The 16,529-nt window shown below is 33.3% G+C and overlaps 2 protein-coding genes across 4 annotated transcripts; one reads left to right on the plus strand and one right to left on the minus strand.

Moving 5' to 3' along the window:
• The first annotated feature begins 7,066 nt into the window (after positions 1-7,066).
• Positions 7,067-8,713, plus strand: LOC125840630 (LIM domain-containing protein WLIM1-like). Of its 2 annotated transcripts, XM_049519600.1 has the most exons (5): positions 7,067-7,322; positions 7,453-7,549; positions 7,626-7,669; positions 7,759-7,848; positions 8,281-8,713. In XM_049519600.1, exons 1-5 carry the CDS (start codon positions 7,188-7,190, stop codon positions 8,494-8,496), a joined length of 582 nt encoding a protein of 193 aa, XP_049375557.1. In that variant the 5' UTR covers positions 7,067-7,187; the 3' UTR covers positions 8,497-8,713. The 2 variants fall into 2 exon arrangements, with proteins under 2 accessions (XP_049375557.1, XP_049375558.1); XM_049519601.1 differs by lacking the exon at positions 7,759-7,848.
• Positions 8,714-8,965: 252 nt separating this feature from the next.
• On the minus strand, positions 8,966-13,088 carry LOC125840624 (single-stranded DNA-binding protein WHY2, mitochondrial). 2 transcript variants are annotated; one of them, XM_049519591.1, is made up of 8 exons: positions 13,006-13,088; positions 12,001-12,116; positions 11,816-11,913; positions 11,622-11,714; positions 10,741-10,835; positions 10,498-10,571; positions 10,144-10,232; positions 8,966-9,289 (listed from the first exon to the last, which is right to left on the minus strand). In XM_049519591.1, the coding sequence occupies exons 1-8, from the start codon at positions 13,035-13,037 to the stop codon at positions 9,173-9,175; spliced, it is 714 nt and encodes a 237-aa protein (XP_049375548.1). In that variant the 5' UTR covers positions 13,038-13,088; the 3' UTR covers positions 8,966-9,172. The 2 variants fall into 2 exon arrangements, with proteins under 2 accessions (XP_049375548.1, XP_049375547.1); XM_049519590.1 differs by having other exon boundaries at positions 11,816-11,916; positions 13,006-13,087.
• Between the last annotated feature and the right edge of the window lie 3,441 nt (positions 13,089-16,529).

Genomic DNA, 16,529 nt, shown 5'->3' on the forward strand with positions numbered 1-16,529 from the left:
AATATACATCAATATATACTAAAATATTGGCAAACCAATTTTGCATATAAACCCTAACTTCAAAATACAACTATGAAAAATGTTTAAAATCCTACTGAAAGTAAACAAAAAATCAGTTACATACTGAAATAGAAGAGAATTTACCTTCTAGATCGAGATTCCAGAAGAAAAGATTCTTCAAGTGAAATATGTTCTTCAAAAAATTCTCCTTGGAGAATTGAATAATGAAAATGGAATGAGGTGAAAAATATGACGTTTCCCTCCTAAATTTAGTGGGTGGGTCTAATAAAAATGGGTTAGGGTTGAATTATTAATTGGGTTAAAAAATTTAGTGGGTATCCTAGTTGGCAAGCCTATGTGGCAGAATTAGTGCCATGTGGATTGCCAAATCACTTCTGTTAAGTCCTAAGGGTAATTGTGGTCTCTTAGAATAACGGTAAGGGCATTTTTTATCCTAAAATGTAACGGAGGGTATAGGTGGTCTATATCTCATAGTTTAGGGGCAATTTTGACCCTTTTACGTAAATTTAAAAAATTATACTTTCTTGATTTGTCAAAATGGACAAGTAAAAAAGGAAAATTTGACAAGTAATTAAGGACAAATGGAGTATTAATTTAGCATACTGATAAAATAATATTTATTACTCCCTCTGTCCCAATTTATGTGACTTACTTTCCTTTTTAGTCAGTTCCAAAAGGAATGACATATTTCTATATTAAGTAACAATTTAACTATAAAATGTCTATTTTACCCTTAATGAAATGATTTACAATCACACAAATTTTTATCATTCATTTTGGACCATAAGTTCTAAAAGTCTTTCTTTCTTAATTTCTTAAATTTCGTGCCGAGTCAAACTACCTCACATAAAATGAGACAGAGGAAGTATTATGTTAGTCACCAGAATATCAATCATCTTTATCGTCATAACTACCACTGCCATTATTACTAGCTACTAACAATAGTCATTACCATTACCACCATCACTACAAACTATTTCCACCCACTAGCAAGTATAAGTGTTTCATTTCTTTTAATCAAATAATAATTTAATTTTATTAATTTAATTAATTTTTATTTGAATTGTATATTTGTTATATACATATAGATAGATTATTTACATTCAGATATTAAAAAATAAATAGTTTTAATTATTCCATGTTCAAATCTAAAGACAACATCTTATTAATTAGATGTGCATTCAAATTCAAATGTTTAAATCTTAAAGAAAACAAATGTGGTCTAGGCTTTTAAATGATTTCAATAATTATTATTTTTAATTGAACCATTAGGCGTATGATTAGGCCGATAATAAAAGTAGACAAAAATTACAATCTAAACAACATTTAACAAATTTTAGGTGTGATATACAAACAAATAAATAATTTGTGACAAGACCGAAAATTAAATTTGATTGTGGAACTTTGTCTTTAGTGAGTTGCAATGATTAACTTTTAACAAAAAATATATTTTATAGCCCTTCGACTTTTACAAGAAGCTTTGGGCTTTTAAATGATTTTAACAATTATATTTTAAAGGGAAAATTACAGAAATCACATACTTTTAAGAAAAAATTATAATCTATCCCTTAAAAGTTTATAATTACAGAAATTCCTCAAACGGATACAATAATATAAGCATTGATACATTAATCTGATGCGCGAGATACATTAATCGTTAAGTAAGATACATTACATTTTATACATGATACACTAATCTGATGTATATTTATACATGATACACTAATCTGATGCGCTGATACATTAATCTGATGCGCGAGATACATTAATTCGATGCGTGAAAATGAGGGATTTTGGAAATTTATAAAACTTATAGGGGATAATGGTAATAAGTAAACTAAAAGGTGGGATTTCTGTAATTAATCCTATTTTAAATTAAACCGTTAAGAGTATGATTATGCTGATAATAATTGACAAATATTACAATCTAAAGTGCATTAAGCAAATTTTAGGTGCGATATACAAACAAATAAAATAATTTGTGGCAAGGTTGAAAATGACTGCTACCTATATATCACAGATTAATACAAATAAGATAGTTTAAACATGTTTAAAATGAATCAAAGAAGGTGAGACATAAATAATTTCCACTTTCTAGTCGCATAATCATAATATATCCAAAAATTAAGTGAAGCCAGATGTAAGTGATTGTTCTAAAATCACGGCACTCGAAAGTTGTCTGATACCTTCACTTTTGTTAACATAATTTTTTACATGAATTTCTAGTTCGTAGACCGATAAATATAGAGTCATTTTTATTAGAGATTCAAATAAGGTTACTTGAGATTCAAATCTCAATTCCAAGTGGAAATTCTGAATAAAATAATATATTTTCAAAATAATCACTTTAATTGAATAAAATTATTTTAAACTTCATTCTTTTAGCAGAAAAAAGAAGAAGTGTGACAGATGAAGAGTCTGCTAAGAATAATTAGAACTCAAGCTTCTAAATATTGACTTTGTTTATGAATTTTATTAGTTTATTTAATTATTTTGTATAGTTTGGTTTAATGTGCTACATGCCTACTTATTTACTACTTTGATATTGTTTGAATTGTAATATTAAATTGTATTCTCATGAGCCCATCAGAGTTTTTTGGTAGACACTTAACACACATTGTGTACTTAGAAGTGCGGTTGTGTTCCCAAACTTTTCTTTGAGATACCAAAGATATAATTACGAATCCGAAACGGATTTGTATAGTCACACATGTTTTAGGATGGAGAGAACAAATAGTGAAGTGAGAAAGCACTACTAGTAAGTTGTCCTTTTCAACTCGAATTGTCCAATTATTTTATAGTCAGTTTAGACGCCTATTCCAAAAGGATGTTAAATCTAACGGAACGAGACTCGTGGCATGGTTGATCATTGTAGGCTCTACTTTATTTCCATCATGTCCATTTGATTTAGTGTGACTCAATATAGGGATCAGATTCATCTAGGACATGAACTATTTTTTAGATCAACATGTTCATGACTATTGTGTTATTTGTTATATTATTTGAAAGACTTTATTTTAATGTTGATTGACTTTAGAATAAATTAATTAAATGATAAAAAGAGAGAATATTCTCATTTTTTGGTCAAATCTCAAAGAGTTTGGTTGTAGCATTTTTTTTTGCAATAACATGTCCGAAATTAAAGAAATTTTTCAAAAGGTCAAATATTTTTACAGAAGCTTCATGAATCATGCACACTTGATTCTCACATCGATGAAATACATAGGCATCCCTCTCAAGTTTGATTAATCTTATTTTAAAATCTTTAAAAAGAGGACTAGAAAGTTTTATTTCCTTGTTCGAAAGAGCCTAAAAAAAGAGTTTCTATTTCTTATTAAAAAAATATTTGTTTAAGAGGTTCACGAACTTTGCACACTTGATTCTCACTTTGATGAGATACTAGAGATCCCTCCTCGGATTTAGTGATCCTTCTTTAAATTTTTATTTTTTTAAAAAAAGAAGAAACATTTTACTTCCTTGTTCAAAAAAGCAAAATAAAAAAAGAGTTTCTACTTCTTATTAAAAAAACAATATGATCTTCACGAACTATACACATTTAATTCTCACTTCAATGAGATACGTATGCAGTACTTCTCGAATTCAGTGATCCTTATTCAAAAGAAAATATAAGAAAAGTTATTTATTTCCTTGTTCAAACAATTAATTATTTTTTTTCATATTAATAAAACAAAGTTTGTTTATGATCTTTGCAAATCGCTAAGGGCACCAAGTTGATACTTTTCCCAAGGTCACACGAGACTTTGTTGAATAGGTACACCCCCGACGGTGCACGAAAGTTGAAATGCTCTCAAATCTTTTCTCTTTAGAGCTAGATTGCTTGTCATCACAACACTACTGTGGTGGGACACCTCAACCGTGCCCACATCAATCACACGTTTCTTCTTCAGCAATTCTTTCATGAATTTTGCATACCCAAGCATTTGTAAGAGAGCATCAACTAAAGGTATGTTCACATACAACTTGTTAAACAAATAAATAAATTTTTTGAATTGGTAGTCTTCTTTTTTCTTGACTTGAACAGTCTTTGGGGATATGGCGGGGGACACTTAGGCGCATCACCCTTAGCGGTTTTATCCCCTTTGTTTCCCTTAACATCAACCACCACACTAGGAGGCTCATACTTCTTTCTTCTTCCCCACATGCATTCTCATCATTCACAAGATCATCCGCCAAACATGGCGTAGGTACTTCCAACTTCGTCCCATCATCACTTTTTTCAATCACAACCTGATTGTGTTCAACATTCACATCATTAAGCATTTTTTGCTTCTAGTGACTATTGTCATACAATGGTCATCATTTTTAGGATTTGGGAGGGTGTCATTTAAGAGCGTACCTTTGTCTTTTGGATTCATTTGATCCGAGATATGATTCATTTTGGATTCCAAATGCTTGATTGAAGCAGAGTGAAAGCTAACGGGTTGGGTGAAATTTGATACATTGCTTTTTTGCTACAGATTTGTCAACTTCATCCAAAGAGCATTACAAATTCTATAGCAAAATGTCTGTTACAATCCAAAAACTCAGATCATGATAACGCTTACTAACTCCCATCAGTAGGTAAGCCAATTCTTACCCTAGAACCCAAAGATAACACCTACTAACTCCCACTAGTAGAGATGTAGGAATTTTTCTATACATATACTAATTTTTATTACGATGAATATTTTTTTAGTATAGGCTTTTGTTTCTAAGTATGAACATGTGTAGCTAAACTTCTTATCTATGATTTTGATGGAACCTCTAATTAAGTTAATTTATTGACAACATATTTTCTTAATCACAACATGTGTTATTCTATATTGATTTACTTGGAATAGACTATACGATTAGGTTTTTGATGAAAACCACCACTTTTCGAATTTAAAACTTTTTTTAAAATATATACCACTGGACAGAGTGTCTAGTGGTGTTTTATTAATATAAAAAAATATAAAAATCCTCAATAGGGATAAGTACAAGCAAGGGGGGCTAGGCCTTACCTTTCCATTCCTAATAAGGTTATGAACCTCTACTAATTAACAAGCATGAAGAAAATAAGAACTAGAGAGAACTAGGTATTCTACGACCATCATTGAGTTAGTAACATACTCTATGATGATATTACAAATGCCGATACTTAAATAATGCAAAAATATAAAAGCCAAGAAGAAAGTTGTGTTATCAACCTCAATCTTCCTTTTACAAATGTATGAACTAAAAAAAATAGGTTGCCCGTCTAAAGTAACCTAAAGTATTTTCCTTTTGTCTTCTTCTTCAATTATGTCCAACAACACTTGATAGTTCATCACTTTTTCTTGGGTTGATTGGATCTTGTTAAATCTATTGACATTGTCATATGATTTTGCTTTGCCAGTCACATAGGTAATTGCCTTGGAACAAACTCCCCGGTCACTTTACCATCCCAACTGTGTTGCCTACCATGTGTCTTCCTTTTGCTTTTGTTACTTCCACTTCTTTGATGCCTAGGTGAGATATCCCCATCCCTAGCCACTTTATCAAAACATTCGTGTAGTATATTATCTTCCTCATCCTCATCAAAAGAATTATCTCCCAAATCAATATCATAAGCATTAGTGGGATTAACTCCTGATGCTAAGGCCTCTACTTCATTCTTCTTTGCAATCACACTTTTAGGCACAAATTCTAAAGCTTGTGGACTTAATTTTCCATTCAAAATAGCAGGTGAAACCTGCACTTCTTCATCAACCAAATCAGCCCACCTAGGAGCACTCCTCTCCCCCTGATTTTCCTTTGAAATAATCAATTATTGTGAGATTAGCTTGAGAAAGTGATGACATACCTTTCACCAAATCTTTGTCATTCCCTTTGGACAAAATGAGTTGTCCAGATTCACCTTGAAGTTCCCTAAACGACTCTAAAGATTGGGTAGGGACCTTGTGAGCTAAGGTGTTCAAAGTGACTATGGGTGGCTTGATCGCTAAATTGGATTTGAGTGCCATGGCAGCCTCACATTCTTGAATAATCTTATTTACTTCAGGATTAGAAATGTGTAATGTTGGAGCCATAACATTACCATCATTTCTGGTATCCTTCAAGAAAGCATCAAAACTATTCGAGCATAATAGGTCATTTGAGGAATAACTTTGTGAACCTGGAGAAATATTAGATGATGCCTTCTTATGTATAACCATGTTCCAGTTCTCTTTGCTGCAAGTTCCTCTCCCTTTGTTCAAATCCTTGTCCAGCATTATTGCTAATGAGTCATCAACGTCCTCACTCGTATTCATAGCAGTTGAAACTACAATTTTCTTGGCTTGATGTACCGATTTTTCAACATGTTTGGGGACCTTATTTAAAGATTCATGATTAAAATTCCCAATGCCAGAAACATCGACTTGCTGCGTCAAATTTGGATTCTTCAACCTCTGATGTTGTGTTGTTTTTATAGGTGTACCAAAAACTCTATCACCTGAACTTGTGCTCATATCACCTCGATTTCCAAGCTCCAAATCATTCTCAATGGAATTTTCATTTGGTAAAATTGAAGCTTCAGGTATTACTTGATGGTCCGCACCCTCTTTTACTACCTCCTCACCAATCAAAGTAGAACGTATCAGTCCCAAACTCATTAGTACATATACCATGCAGCTTTGGGACTCCATCAACAGTAGCCAAAGAACTATGATTCCTAGCCAATTTTGATCGAATTTAAAACTTGCAATTAGGGATAACTCGATTTTGTTGGAGTCTTTGTAAGTTTATTAATTATTAGAAAAAACTAATTCAAGAGAGTAATTGTAGGATATCATTTCTACAATTAGGAGATAGTATGGGTTCTATTCTAGAATCTACAATATATTTACAATAACCGCTTATCCTACTATGGTCATCTACTTCTAACAATTTTTATTATGGGAGTGGAAGAGCTTGGTATAAGGAGATAATTAATGAGAAAATGATGGAATATCTATCATGGCCCGTAAATTACTATGAATCTGCAAACATATTTCATTAGTCCAAAATTTATTTAAGCTGTTTGATAATAATCAAGTTTAGCAAGAGATAGAGAGAGAGAGAGAGGAGTTTGGGGAAGAGAACAGAGGGAAAGAAAATTGATTTCATCCTCCGATATCTGTTCTCTGTCTTTAACTCTTTTCGTTACAAACAACAATCTAATTACGATGACATTTGCTGGAACAACACAAAAGTGTAATGCTTGTGAGAAGACAGTATATCTAGTGGATCGTCTTGCTGCTGATAATCGCATTTATCACAAAGCTTGTTTCAGGTGCTACCATTGTAAAAGTACTCTCAAGGTATATATCATCCATCTTTGTATGCAAAAGGCTCACACTAATCTTTCTCTCTTTTTGTTTTGAGAAACGAAAATATGATGTATACCGCAGTTGAGACATCTGACTATTATTTTTTTTTTACTTATTTCAGCTCAGCAATTTCAATTCCTTTGAAGGGGTAATATACTGCAGGCCTCATTTTGATCAGCTTTTTAAGAGAACTGGCAGTTTGGACAAGAGTTTTGAAGGTATAACGAAGAAATACATACAAAAATAGAAATAATTGTATATAATTAAGTATTTGATCAACTTATCTTTTACCAGGAACTCCAAAGATCACAAAGCCAGAAAAATCTGTGGATAACGAGGTAATGTTTTGAATACATCTAATTTCTTGTATATTTAATCAGTCGTTCTGCTTTATAACTAATTTCAACTTTGTCATGTTAAAACACAGAATGGTACTGGCAACAAAGTCTCAAGTTTATTCGCAGGCACAAGAGAAAAATGTGTGTGCTGCACTAAAACTGTATATCCCATTGAGAAGGTAATAACCAATATATATACATTCATTTATTATAGGGAAAAAAGAACAAATATACCCTGAACTATCGTAAATGGTATATAGATATCCTTCGTCATACTTTTGGGACATTGGTGCCTCTACCGTCCAAAAACTAGAGCATATATGCCCTTCACTCTAACGGAAGACTAAATAGGGACATGTGGCGCAATCTTATCCGTCGATCAAATATTTAATAAATGTCGGGTCGATGGATAAGATTATGACACGTGTATGTCCGTTAGTATATATGCTCTAGTTTTTGGATGGCAGGGGCACCAATATCCCAAAAGTATGACGGAGGGTATCTACATACCATTTACGATAGTTCGAGGGTATATTTGTCCTTTTTCCCTTTATTATAAATAAATATAGATGTCATTGAATTTAAGAGTGTGTTTGTTTGTGTTACATAAGGTTACTGTGAATGGAGCAGCATACCACAAGGCTTGCTTCAAATGCACACATGGAGGTTGTACTATAAGTCCATCAAACTACATTGCACATGAAGGAACACTTTATTGCAAGCATCATCACATTCAACTCTTCAAAGAAAAAGGCAATTACAGTCAACTTGAGATTGATCATGAAATAGAACCTGCACTTCCCCCACAAATTGCCATGGAATCGTAAACTCATTTATGTTCATCGCCTCGATCTCTTTCACTTCTCCTCATCCTTTGCTATGCCAACCTTAGCTTCGTCTCCATTATCTTCAATTTTGTTCATTCTTATGGAGTATATTTCAGTTATCTCTATCCACTTTGGTTGTATGTATTCTTATGGATTTTTGTAAATTGTAAAATATAGATGGTGTTTTAAAATATACTACCACAACATTGTAAAGAGAGTAATTATCTTCTACATTTATTTGAATTTTTAGGATCAAAGAAGGGTTAATTTTTCTTATAAGAATTATAACCACCAACCCACACTGCAATATTGTCATCCCAATCCATCAGTAGAAGCATGAACATATGGCACAATTCATTAAAAGATATTTATAATCCCACCTAGAATAGAAAACCAAAATGCATAGCTTAGACATTTACTTGCTCCATTTTAACAGAATATAATTGATTGATCAACACTACATAACATATACTCTCTGAAGCTTCAACTCCGAAAATACATTTTTGAAGTTTAGAGCAATACGACACAATCAACCTATGATGCAAGAGAACCAGATAGCTTCTAAGTTTACATTGCACCTGGACAAAAATTTAACTAGGCAAGCAAGTTCCTTTCACAACCAAAAGAGAACATAGGTCATGCTAGAATGAGACTACTACACAATAAACACAAACTCTCATCTATCCCACTCCGCCTCCATTAGTTGTGGAACCACCTTTGAGGGACTTTGAGAGATGCTTTCTGAAGGCCGATTAGTGAAGCGATCCCATCCCATGATGTGAGGCAACGCAAACTACAGTTAGAAGACCAAAATTATTAATAGACAATGAGAACCACAGACAAAAAGTCAAAATGAAGCTGCAACTTATTGGAGAAATATTTGTAGAAGGCACATAACAGTATAGGACATTCTACTTGGTGATTACTTTGTACAACAATGAAACTGCAGGTACACATCTTGTAAGCACTAAGCAGTTTAATCATTTTTTAATGAAGTAATGAAATTTTATTAACTAAAGGGTTAAACACACTCGTGTTCAAGAACTGTACTAAAAAGTGGAAAACCTTACAAAAAGATGCCCTTTTCTACAAACAACACCCAATCTTCCAATACAACTAGGGACCTTGTGGGTAAACTAAAAAGAAATAACACTAAGCAGTTTCAATCATACAAGTCAAAAAGGTTAGAATAATTAAGAAAGGACCCTAAAAATACACCAAATTCTATCAATAACCTGAAAAAAAAATGTTTGGGAAACTAAGTTTTGATAATATGTACCAAATTCTCATAACAAATGCATTCACACCATTGACTGCCATATAAGGTTCATTCATTGCCAAATTCAAAAGATTGTACGCATTTTCATTTCCAGGTAAAGGCAAAATGTTTTCTTAATAAATAATACAATCACTAGATATTGGTGATGTATGAGGTTCTGACAACAAGTTTTACTTCTTACTCACAGCTCCATTTCCTGATATAAAATGTTCATTCACCATCAATTAAATTTCACTAACGAAGTCAGAGCTAGGATAAGAACAGGTAACAGAAGCATCTCAAAGTAATAAGAAAGCAGGGTGCTTAGGAAAACTAACTGAATAGAAACATAATTTCTTTTACAACAGAAACATATTAGTAGATCGTACACTGAAAGCTGTTCGCATAACAGCAAATTCGGCAGTAGTGACAGGAACAGTAAAACGATCATTGGTTTTGAGATTATTGTTGACAACACCTGCATAAAGGGCAAAATCAAATGCTGCAATTAGTATGAGCACTAATACATGGCTTGCCAAAATACGAAAGAAACACACCCAGAGGCCATACAAGAACAGGATGAAACATATATATCATTGTTTTAACATATCGCGAAAACAGTTACTTTTAAGCATATCATTGATCCTTAACATGGACAGCTATCATTACAGAACAAATTGTGATGCATCTTATTGGTTGGAAGCAAGATTTTGAAAAAGGTGAACATATAAACTGATACTTACTCAATGAAATGAAAAAACCACTGCCATCAGCATTTGGCTTAATTGACAAACTCTTTCTAACTTGACCAGCATTACTGTAACATATAACATCTGCTTAGTTATACAGTGATGAGAATAAAGAGAAACTAATAATGAGTAGGATGCAAGGATTCTGTACTAAAAAGTGTGTGTGTGTGTGTGAGTGCATGTAAACATGTACACTAAAAGATAGCCCATAGCCAAGAACTGTATCAGCAAATCAACCTAGACAGCATTGAAGGATCATGAAAGAATTCAGAAGAATCTCTGGTCCCCATACTTATCAATGATCCAACCTCTGTTGCTGATAAAGCAAACAACTGCAATATGTTGAGTCATCTGTCAGTCAAATCGTACATCAGATATGTGAACATGTGCAAGAAAAGAAAGAGCAAGAGAGAGTGGTGAAACAAACATAGAGATGGATATTTATTTAACATCCAGATGGACACTTAAGAAAGAAAAATAGACAGATTTATAGATGACTAATAACTCTAAAGAAAAACCAAGCAGCAAAACAACATTAACAAGAAAGATACAAGCAATTTCTTCACCTAGTTATGAAAGTACCATCTCTCAAGCGTATTATAGACCTATAAGTTGGTGGCTCATGCTAGGACCAAGTACTAAGCATCCAAACATGACCAATCAATCCTGTCAAAACTTAGGAATCTGCTCATATACCATCAAAGAAGAACAAAAACTTTACAGCCTTGAAGAGAATTAAAAGCTGACAGGAACATCTTAAAGAAGAAAATAATATCCTGCTGTATCTTAATATCTGTCGATATGTGCAAGTTCAGATTGAATTTGTTCAGCACAGATTATAAAGTATGGAAGTCTGTTGATAGGGAGGAACTATTGAGGATGAAAAGGAATAAGTTGCTCATCTCCAGTCTTTGCAAGCTAGGCACCAGTGGATGTTACTTGCCACAATTTCCCTCTTCTTTTATCTCATAAATGTAGAAAAAATTAGCTGTAACACTTGCGAGAATCCCTCAGCATAGTGATGCGAAGAGCTTTTCGGGGACAAATAAAGATCTAAACTTGTTTCCTACCATGCTGGTGGTACTCAATAATAAGAGAGAACCGTATAAGCACATTACCTGCCTCTTTTCCCAGTCATATTTGCGCTCACCAACAGATGGCCAGAATGTCAACATAATGACACCTCGGCGATTGAGTTTAACACCTCCAGACTGTAATAAGAAGAATGGACGAGTGGATGCATCATTTCAACATCACGAAGAGAGGCAAGTCCAGTTTCTAATTCTATTTAAAAAGGTAATAAAGATCATACATCCAGTCTATTAAATGTGGGCAGCCTAGGTTCAGCAGAAAGTGCTGCTTTGCCTTTAAATACTGAGTAGGGAGCAAACACTCGACCTTCCCGTTTTCCTGCTATCAACAGATATGACAAAAAGATTATTACAGCATCAAGATTACAACTGAAACTTCATGAACATCTGAAAATAAAATTCATACCATCAGCCACAACATTCTGTCGAACAGTAGAAAAGCCCGCAAAAGTGTTGATGGCATGCTGCCAGATAGAACCTTTGACACACTCTCCAGGCAATTTTTTATGCAACAACTGATTCCTATTGTGTCGAGAGAAAAACATCATATTAGGAAGGTTCTTTTTTAAAAATTATCAACTTTACTTAAAATAATTTATTCACAATCTGCATGCTAAGCAGTTACTCTTTTTTCCTACATTGTCAACAGTATTTTATTGAGTATCCAGCATCAAGAAGTACTGTGTTGAAAATGAGACCCCTGATTTTCTTGGTGAATGAGCAACGGATGAAAATGTGTGTGTAATGTCCTCACCATGCATTTTACACAGTCAGCATTGCTACAAATATGGACTTATTTTTCTCTGTCCCTCCATAACATAACATGAGAATAGGGTCTTAAATAGATTCATAGTAATTTAAGCATGGTCAACTTCCTACAATTTACATGGGGTGCATTTCGTTGTTCAAACTTTTTGGAAAAAATATATTCTCTATGAATACAAATTCCTTAAAAATAATGAAACAACTTCACTAGTGGAAATAGAAAAAACAACTTGTACAAGTCGCCCCAAACCCCATAGCTCCCCATTCCCACCCAACATTCACCTCCCATAGTATTTATCAAGATAATATTTTTTCAAACATAAATAAGAAACCCACTTATTTTCCATGTAAAACATTAGAAATACACCATCCAATCTTTAGAGTCATCGGCTTTTAAGTTATATTTAGCATCTATTCATTTGTTTAATCATTATATATTTTGCATCTATACAAACTCAACAGTAGAGAGAGAGAGAGGTTCTAGTATGAGTTGGTTACACAGATTCAAGCAACAGTAGGATGAAAATGAGGACAGTTACACTGTTATACAAATGTAAAAGAAAAGCTAGGGTTTAAGCAGGGGGTTTAGAGAAAAACGTCTACTGTTTTGTGACAAGAGAGAGCAGCTGGGGTTTAAGCAGAGAACCTGGGGTGCAGAAGCCGACTGACTTTCAACATCGTCGCAGTAAGGAGGGAGAGAGCCTTCAAACTGCTGCTTATTTCTTCTTCCTTGGACAAAACTTCTACTTTGTACTCTTAACTCTCTCAATTTCAATTTATTTGGTTCATTCTACTTCGCGCTCCAACAACAAATTACTACTCCCTCTATCCAAATTTATGTGTCACTTTTCATTTTAATGTCAAAGATAAATTTATTTGAATTTGAAATTCGAAAAGTGTCATAAAAATTGAGACGGAGAGAGTATTATTTAGGGTCCATTTGGCGTGTAAGTAATGATATATTGATATGAAACTATATGGATAAAATTGGAATTTTGTTTGAACATCTAATTTGTTGAGCAGTTTTGTTAGTCAATATCATTAGTAACTATGTTATCATGTTCATATTTTGTGAATGTTTCATAGCTCCTTTGTTATTCTCGCAAAATATTATGTTGATATAAAATGATGATTTTTTTTGAGTTTTTGACTAAAAACATCATTAATCTATACCATCAACTTAAACTACATCCTTAAATTATTTTTCTTAACAAAAACATCCTACAAGTATTTAAAACTTAACAACTTCCATCTCTCTATAAAAACTTATCAAAAAATTAGCGAATTTCATTAAAAAAAAAAAACATATACAATTCATACTATCCTCATAAAAAATTAACTATAATTTTATTATTTGTTTGGAAAAAGATTCCAAAAATTAATTTTTTATCTGTGACCCTTGTTTGTTGTTAAAAAAAAGTAATGTTAGGATGGTGCGAGTCTACGAGGAGACATTATCTGCTCTTCTTCTTTACCAACTGAATGGAGTTGGAACTTAGTTTTACACCATCTTCACCTTGCAAAGTCAAAATGACGTTAGATCAATAATTTTTTGGGGCAAACTGATAGTTGAGGTAATCAAGATTCAGCTAATTTTGATCTCTAGTACTCGAATTTTGTTTTTCATTATTAGAGGTAAAAGTCTCTGATCGACACCAATTTTTGCAGATTTAATGAGAAGAAAACATTTCAACAGATAATTTTTTTATATCAAAACAAATGAAAAGTAAATAAAAACAAAATTGCTAATTAAAAGGAAGACAATGCAAAACGTTGTTGCTAAAAAAAAATCACAATATTTTATTTTAGATGCATGTAGAATGAACAAAATTGGTTTATTGAGGGTGATTTAAGAAGTTTTGTTGAGAGTAGTGTGAATTGTACATGTTTTTGTGAAGAATTTGTTAATTTTTGACAAATTTTAACAAAAGGATGAAAGTTGTCAAATTTTAAACAATTGAAAGATGTTATCTGTTAAGAAAAATAATTTAAGGATGTAGTTTAAGTTGGGAATATAGTTTAAGGATGTATTTTGGCCAAAAACTCTGATTTTTTTTCTTACAAAATATAAACTTGTGGGTCAATTTTTGTATTTTAAAATGTCAAATAATGATGTGAAATTTTCAAATCAAACTTTTTGGAGAATTTGAAATTTCATCTCATAATTTCATTACATGCTCAAACATTGATTTAATCTCATGATTTCAAATAACGAGATGAAGTTACACGTACAAATGCCTACTTACTAAATAAACATTATTAATTATGATTTATAAATTGTAACGACCCCTCCGATCATTATGAGTAAACCAATAGTGAAAGAATTTGGGTAAGAAAACTTTTGGAGTAGTGACTTGAAAATTCCAGGCTAGGCTAGTCTCAGATGGAAAGTGTGTAAAGTCTAGGGCAATCCGAGAAAGGATTGGGTAAAATGTCTAAGTGTGGGTTAGTTTTTTTCATTAGCTAAGATGTTAAGGAGTCCGTAGGGCTTTTCGGTAGTGAATTCGGGTAAGTAGAACTCCCGATATTGTACTTGGCGTGAAGGGGTTAGTTTAGAACATCAAGGTTCAAAGGTGTGTTGCGAAATGAAAACTTTGGGAAAGATTTTCGGGTTTCTATCTCGTGCAAGCCCCTACAACAAGTGGCACGTTGCCACAACGGGTGATGCCTCCACGTCAGTACCGCTGTAGCAGGTTGGTAACACTATAACAGGGTAAGTTGTAGTTTATGCATAAAATTCTCCTAAACCGCTCATTATTTTACAAACACATTTTGGGAAGAGCAAGGGCGATCTAGGGTGAATTTTGTCTGGTTTTCATCATGATCATCATTAAAGGTAAGTCAATTACTTCCTTAGCTTGATAATTCGATTCTTAGACCGTATAATCTATGGGAATTATCTTGGGGGGGGGGGGGGTTGATTGATTAAATGGTTAGGGATGGCAATGGGGAGGTGAGGGACAGGGGTGGGGCATGTTAAGCTTAATCTGCAAAAAAATTAATTTGTTCCGCTCCGCCCCGCATAACAATTTTTTTTCATAATCAACCGGCCCCATCCCGGATAGACCCGCCAAGCATGAATGCGCGCCTCACATAAATTTTTTAATAGTTTTCTTTTCTAGTTAAGTTTGATACAAAAATTAAATTTATTTTTCATTAAGTTGTATTAATTTAATTGAAAATGACTTGAAATTTTTTTTAAAGGTCAATTGGGACGCATGTAAGAAAGTGTATTAGTTTTGATTGTACCATTGTCATTTACTATCTTGAATATTTTAGTAACTTTAAAGAACCTATTTTATTAGATAATGCTCTATGACTCTTATGACATGTAAAAAGTTAAAATTAAGTTTGAATCCTCATAAATTCACATAGACCCGCAATCCGCCCCACCCACATTAGTTTTTTAAAAACCCCTTCAACCCGCCCCACATCCCTCCACGCCGCACACAACCTTAAACTCGCACTGCCCCTATAGCCTTAACCCCCCCCCCCCCCACCCCATTGTCATTCATATCAATGGTGAAAAAACTTTGATTTGGGTGGGATGATTATAAGGACGGCCTAGGGTTTGGAATTTGAGTATAATTCGAGTGTTTTTAGATCATTTAGGTCTGATTATATGTTTATTAATTGTTGTAGACCAAGAACAAGCTAAGATTCATAACAAGGGAAAGACTCAAGTTCAATTAAGCTTCCAAGGCTTGATTTGAGGTAGGTGATGGTTGTTGTTTTCCAAGTTTATATGTGTATGCATGTTAATTGTCTCTATAGTGAAACATGTACAATGTACAATGCATGTTGGGAAAAACACAAGGGTTGAATGTGAAATGACGAATTGTTAACAATCTCATGCAATGAAAGTATTTTGCTTACTTGCATTTATAAGTATGAATTACAAGAGGGTTCAAACACAAATGACTTAGGTCCAAAAGTGACCCAAGCCCAAAACAAAAACAATCAGCAACAAGTTGAAACGACCAAAACAAGAAGGAAATGTCGAAACCAAGCGACGCTCCTTTTAGTTCAACGTTGGTCGTCCATGGAGCTCCGAAATTTGTTCTCTCTTTGAATCAAACATGACAGAACTATGTAAGATTGAGTGGTATTCAATTGGGTGTTTGAAAATCTCACGAGCACCATGAATTCGACTTGGTGAAGACTTCTTCA

The sequence above is a fragment of the Solanum verrucosum genome, unplaced genomic scaffold, assembly GCF_900185275.1.
Source record: "Solanum verrucosum unplaced genomic scaffold, falcon-dt-bn FXZP01000176.1, whole genome shotgun sequence".
Classification (NCBI taxonomy): Eukaryota; Viridiplantae; Streptophyta; class Magnoliopsida; order Solanales; family Solanaceae; genus Solanum; species Solanum verrucosum.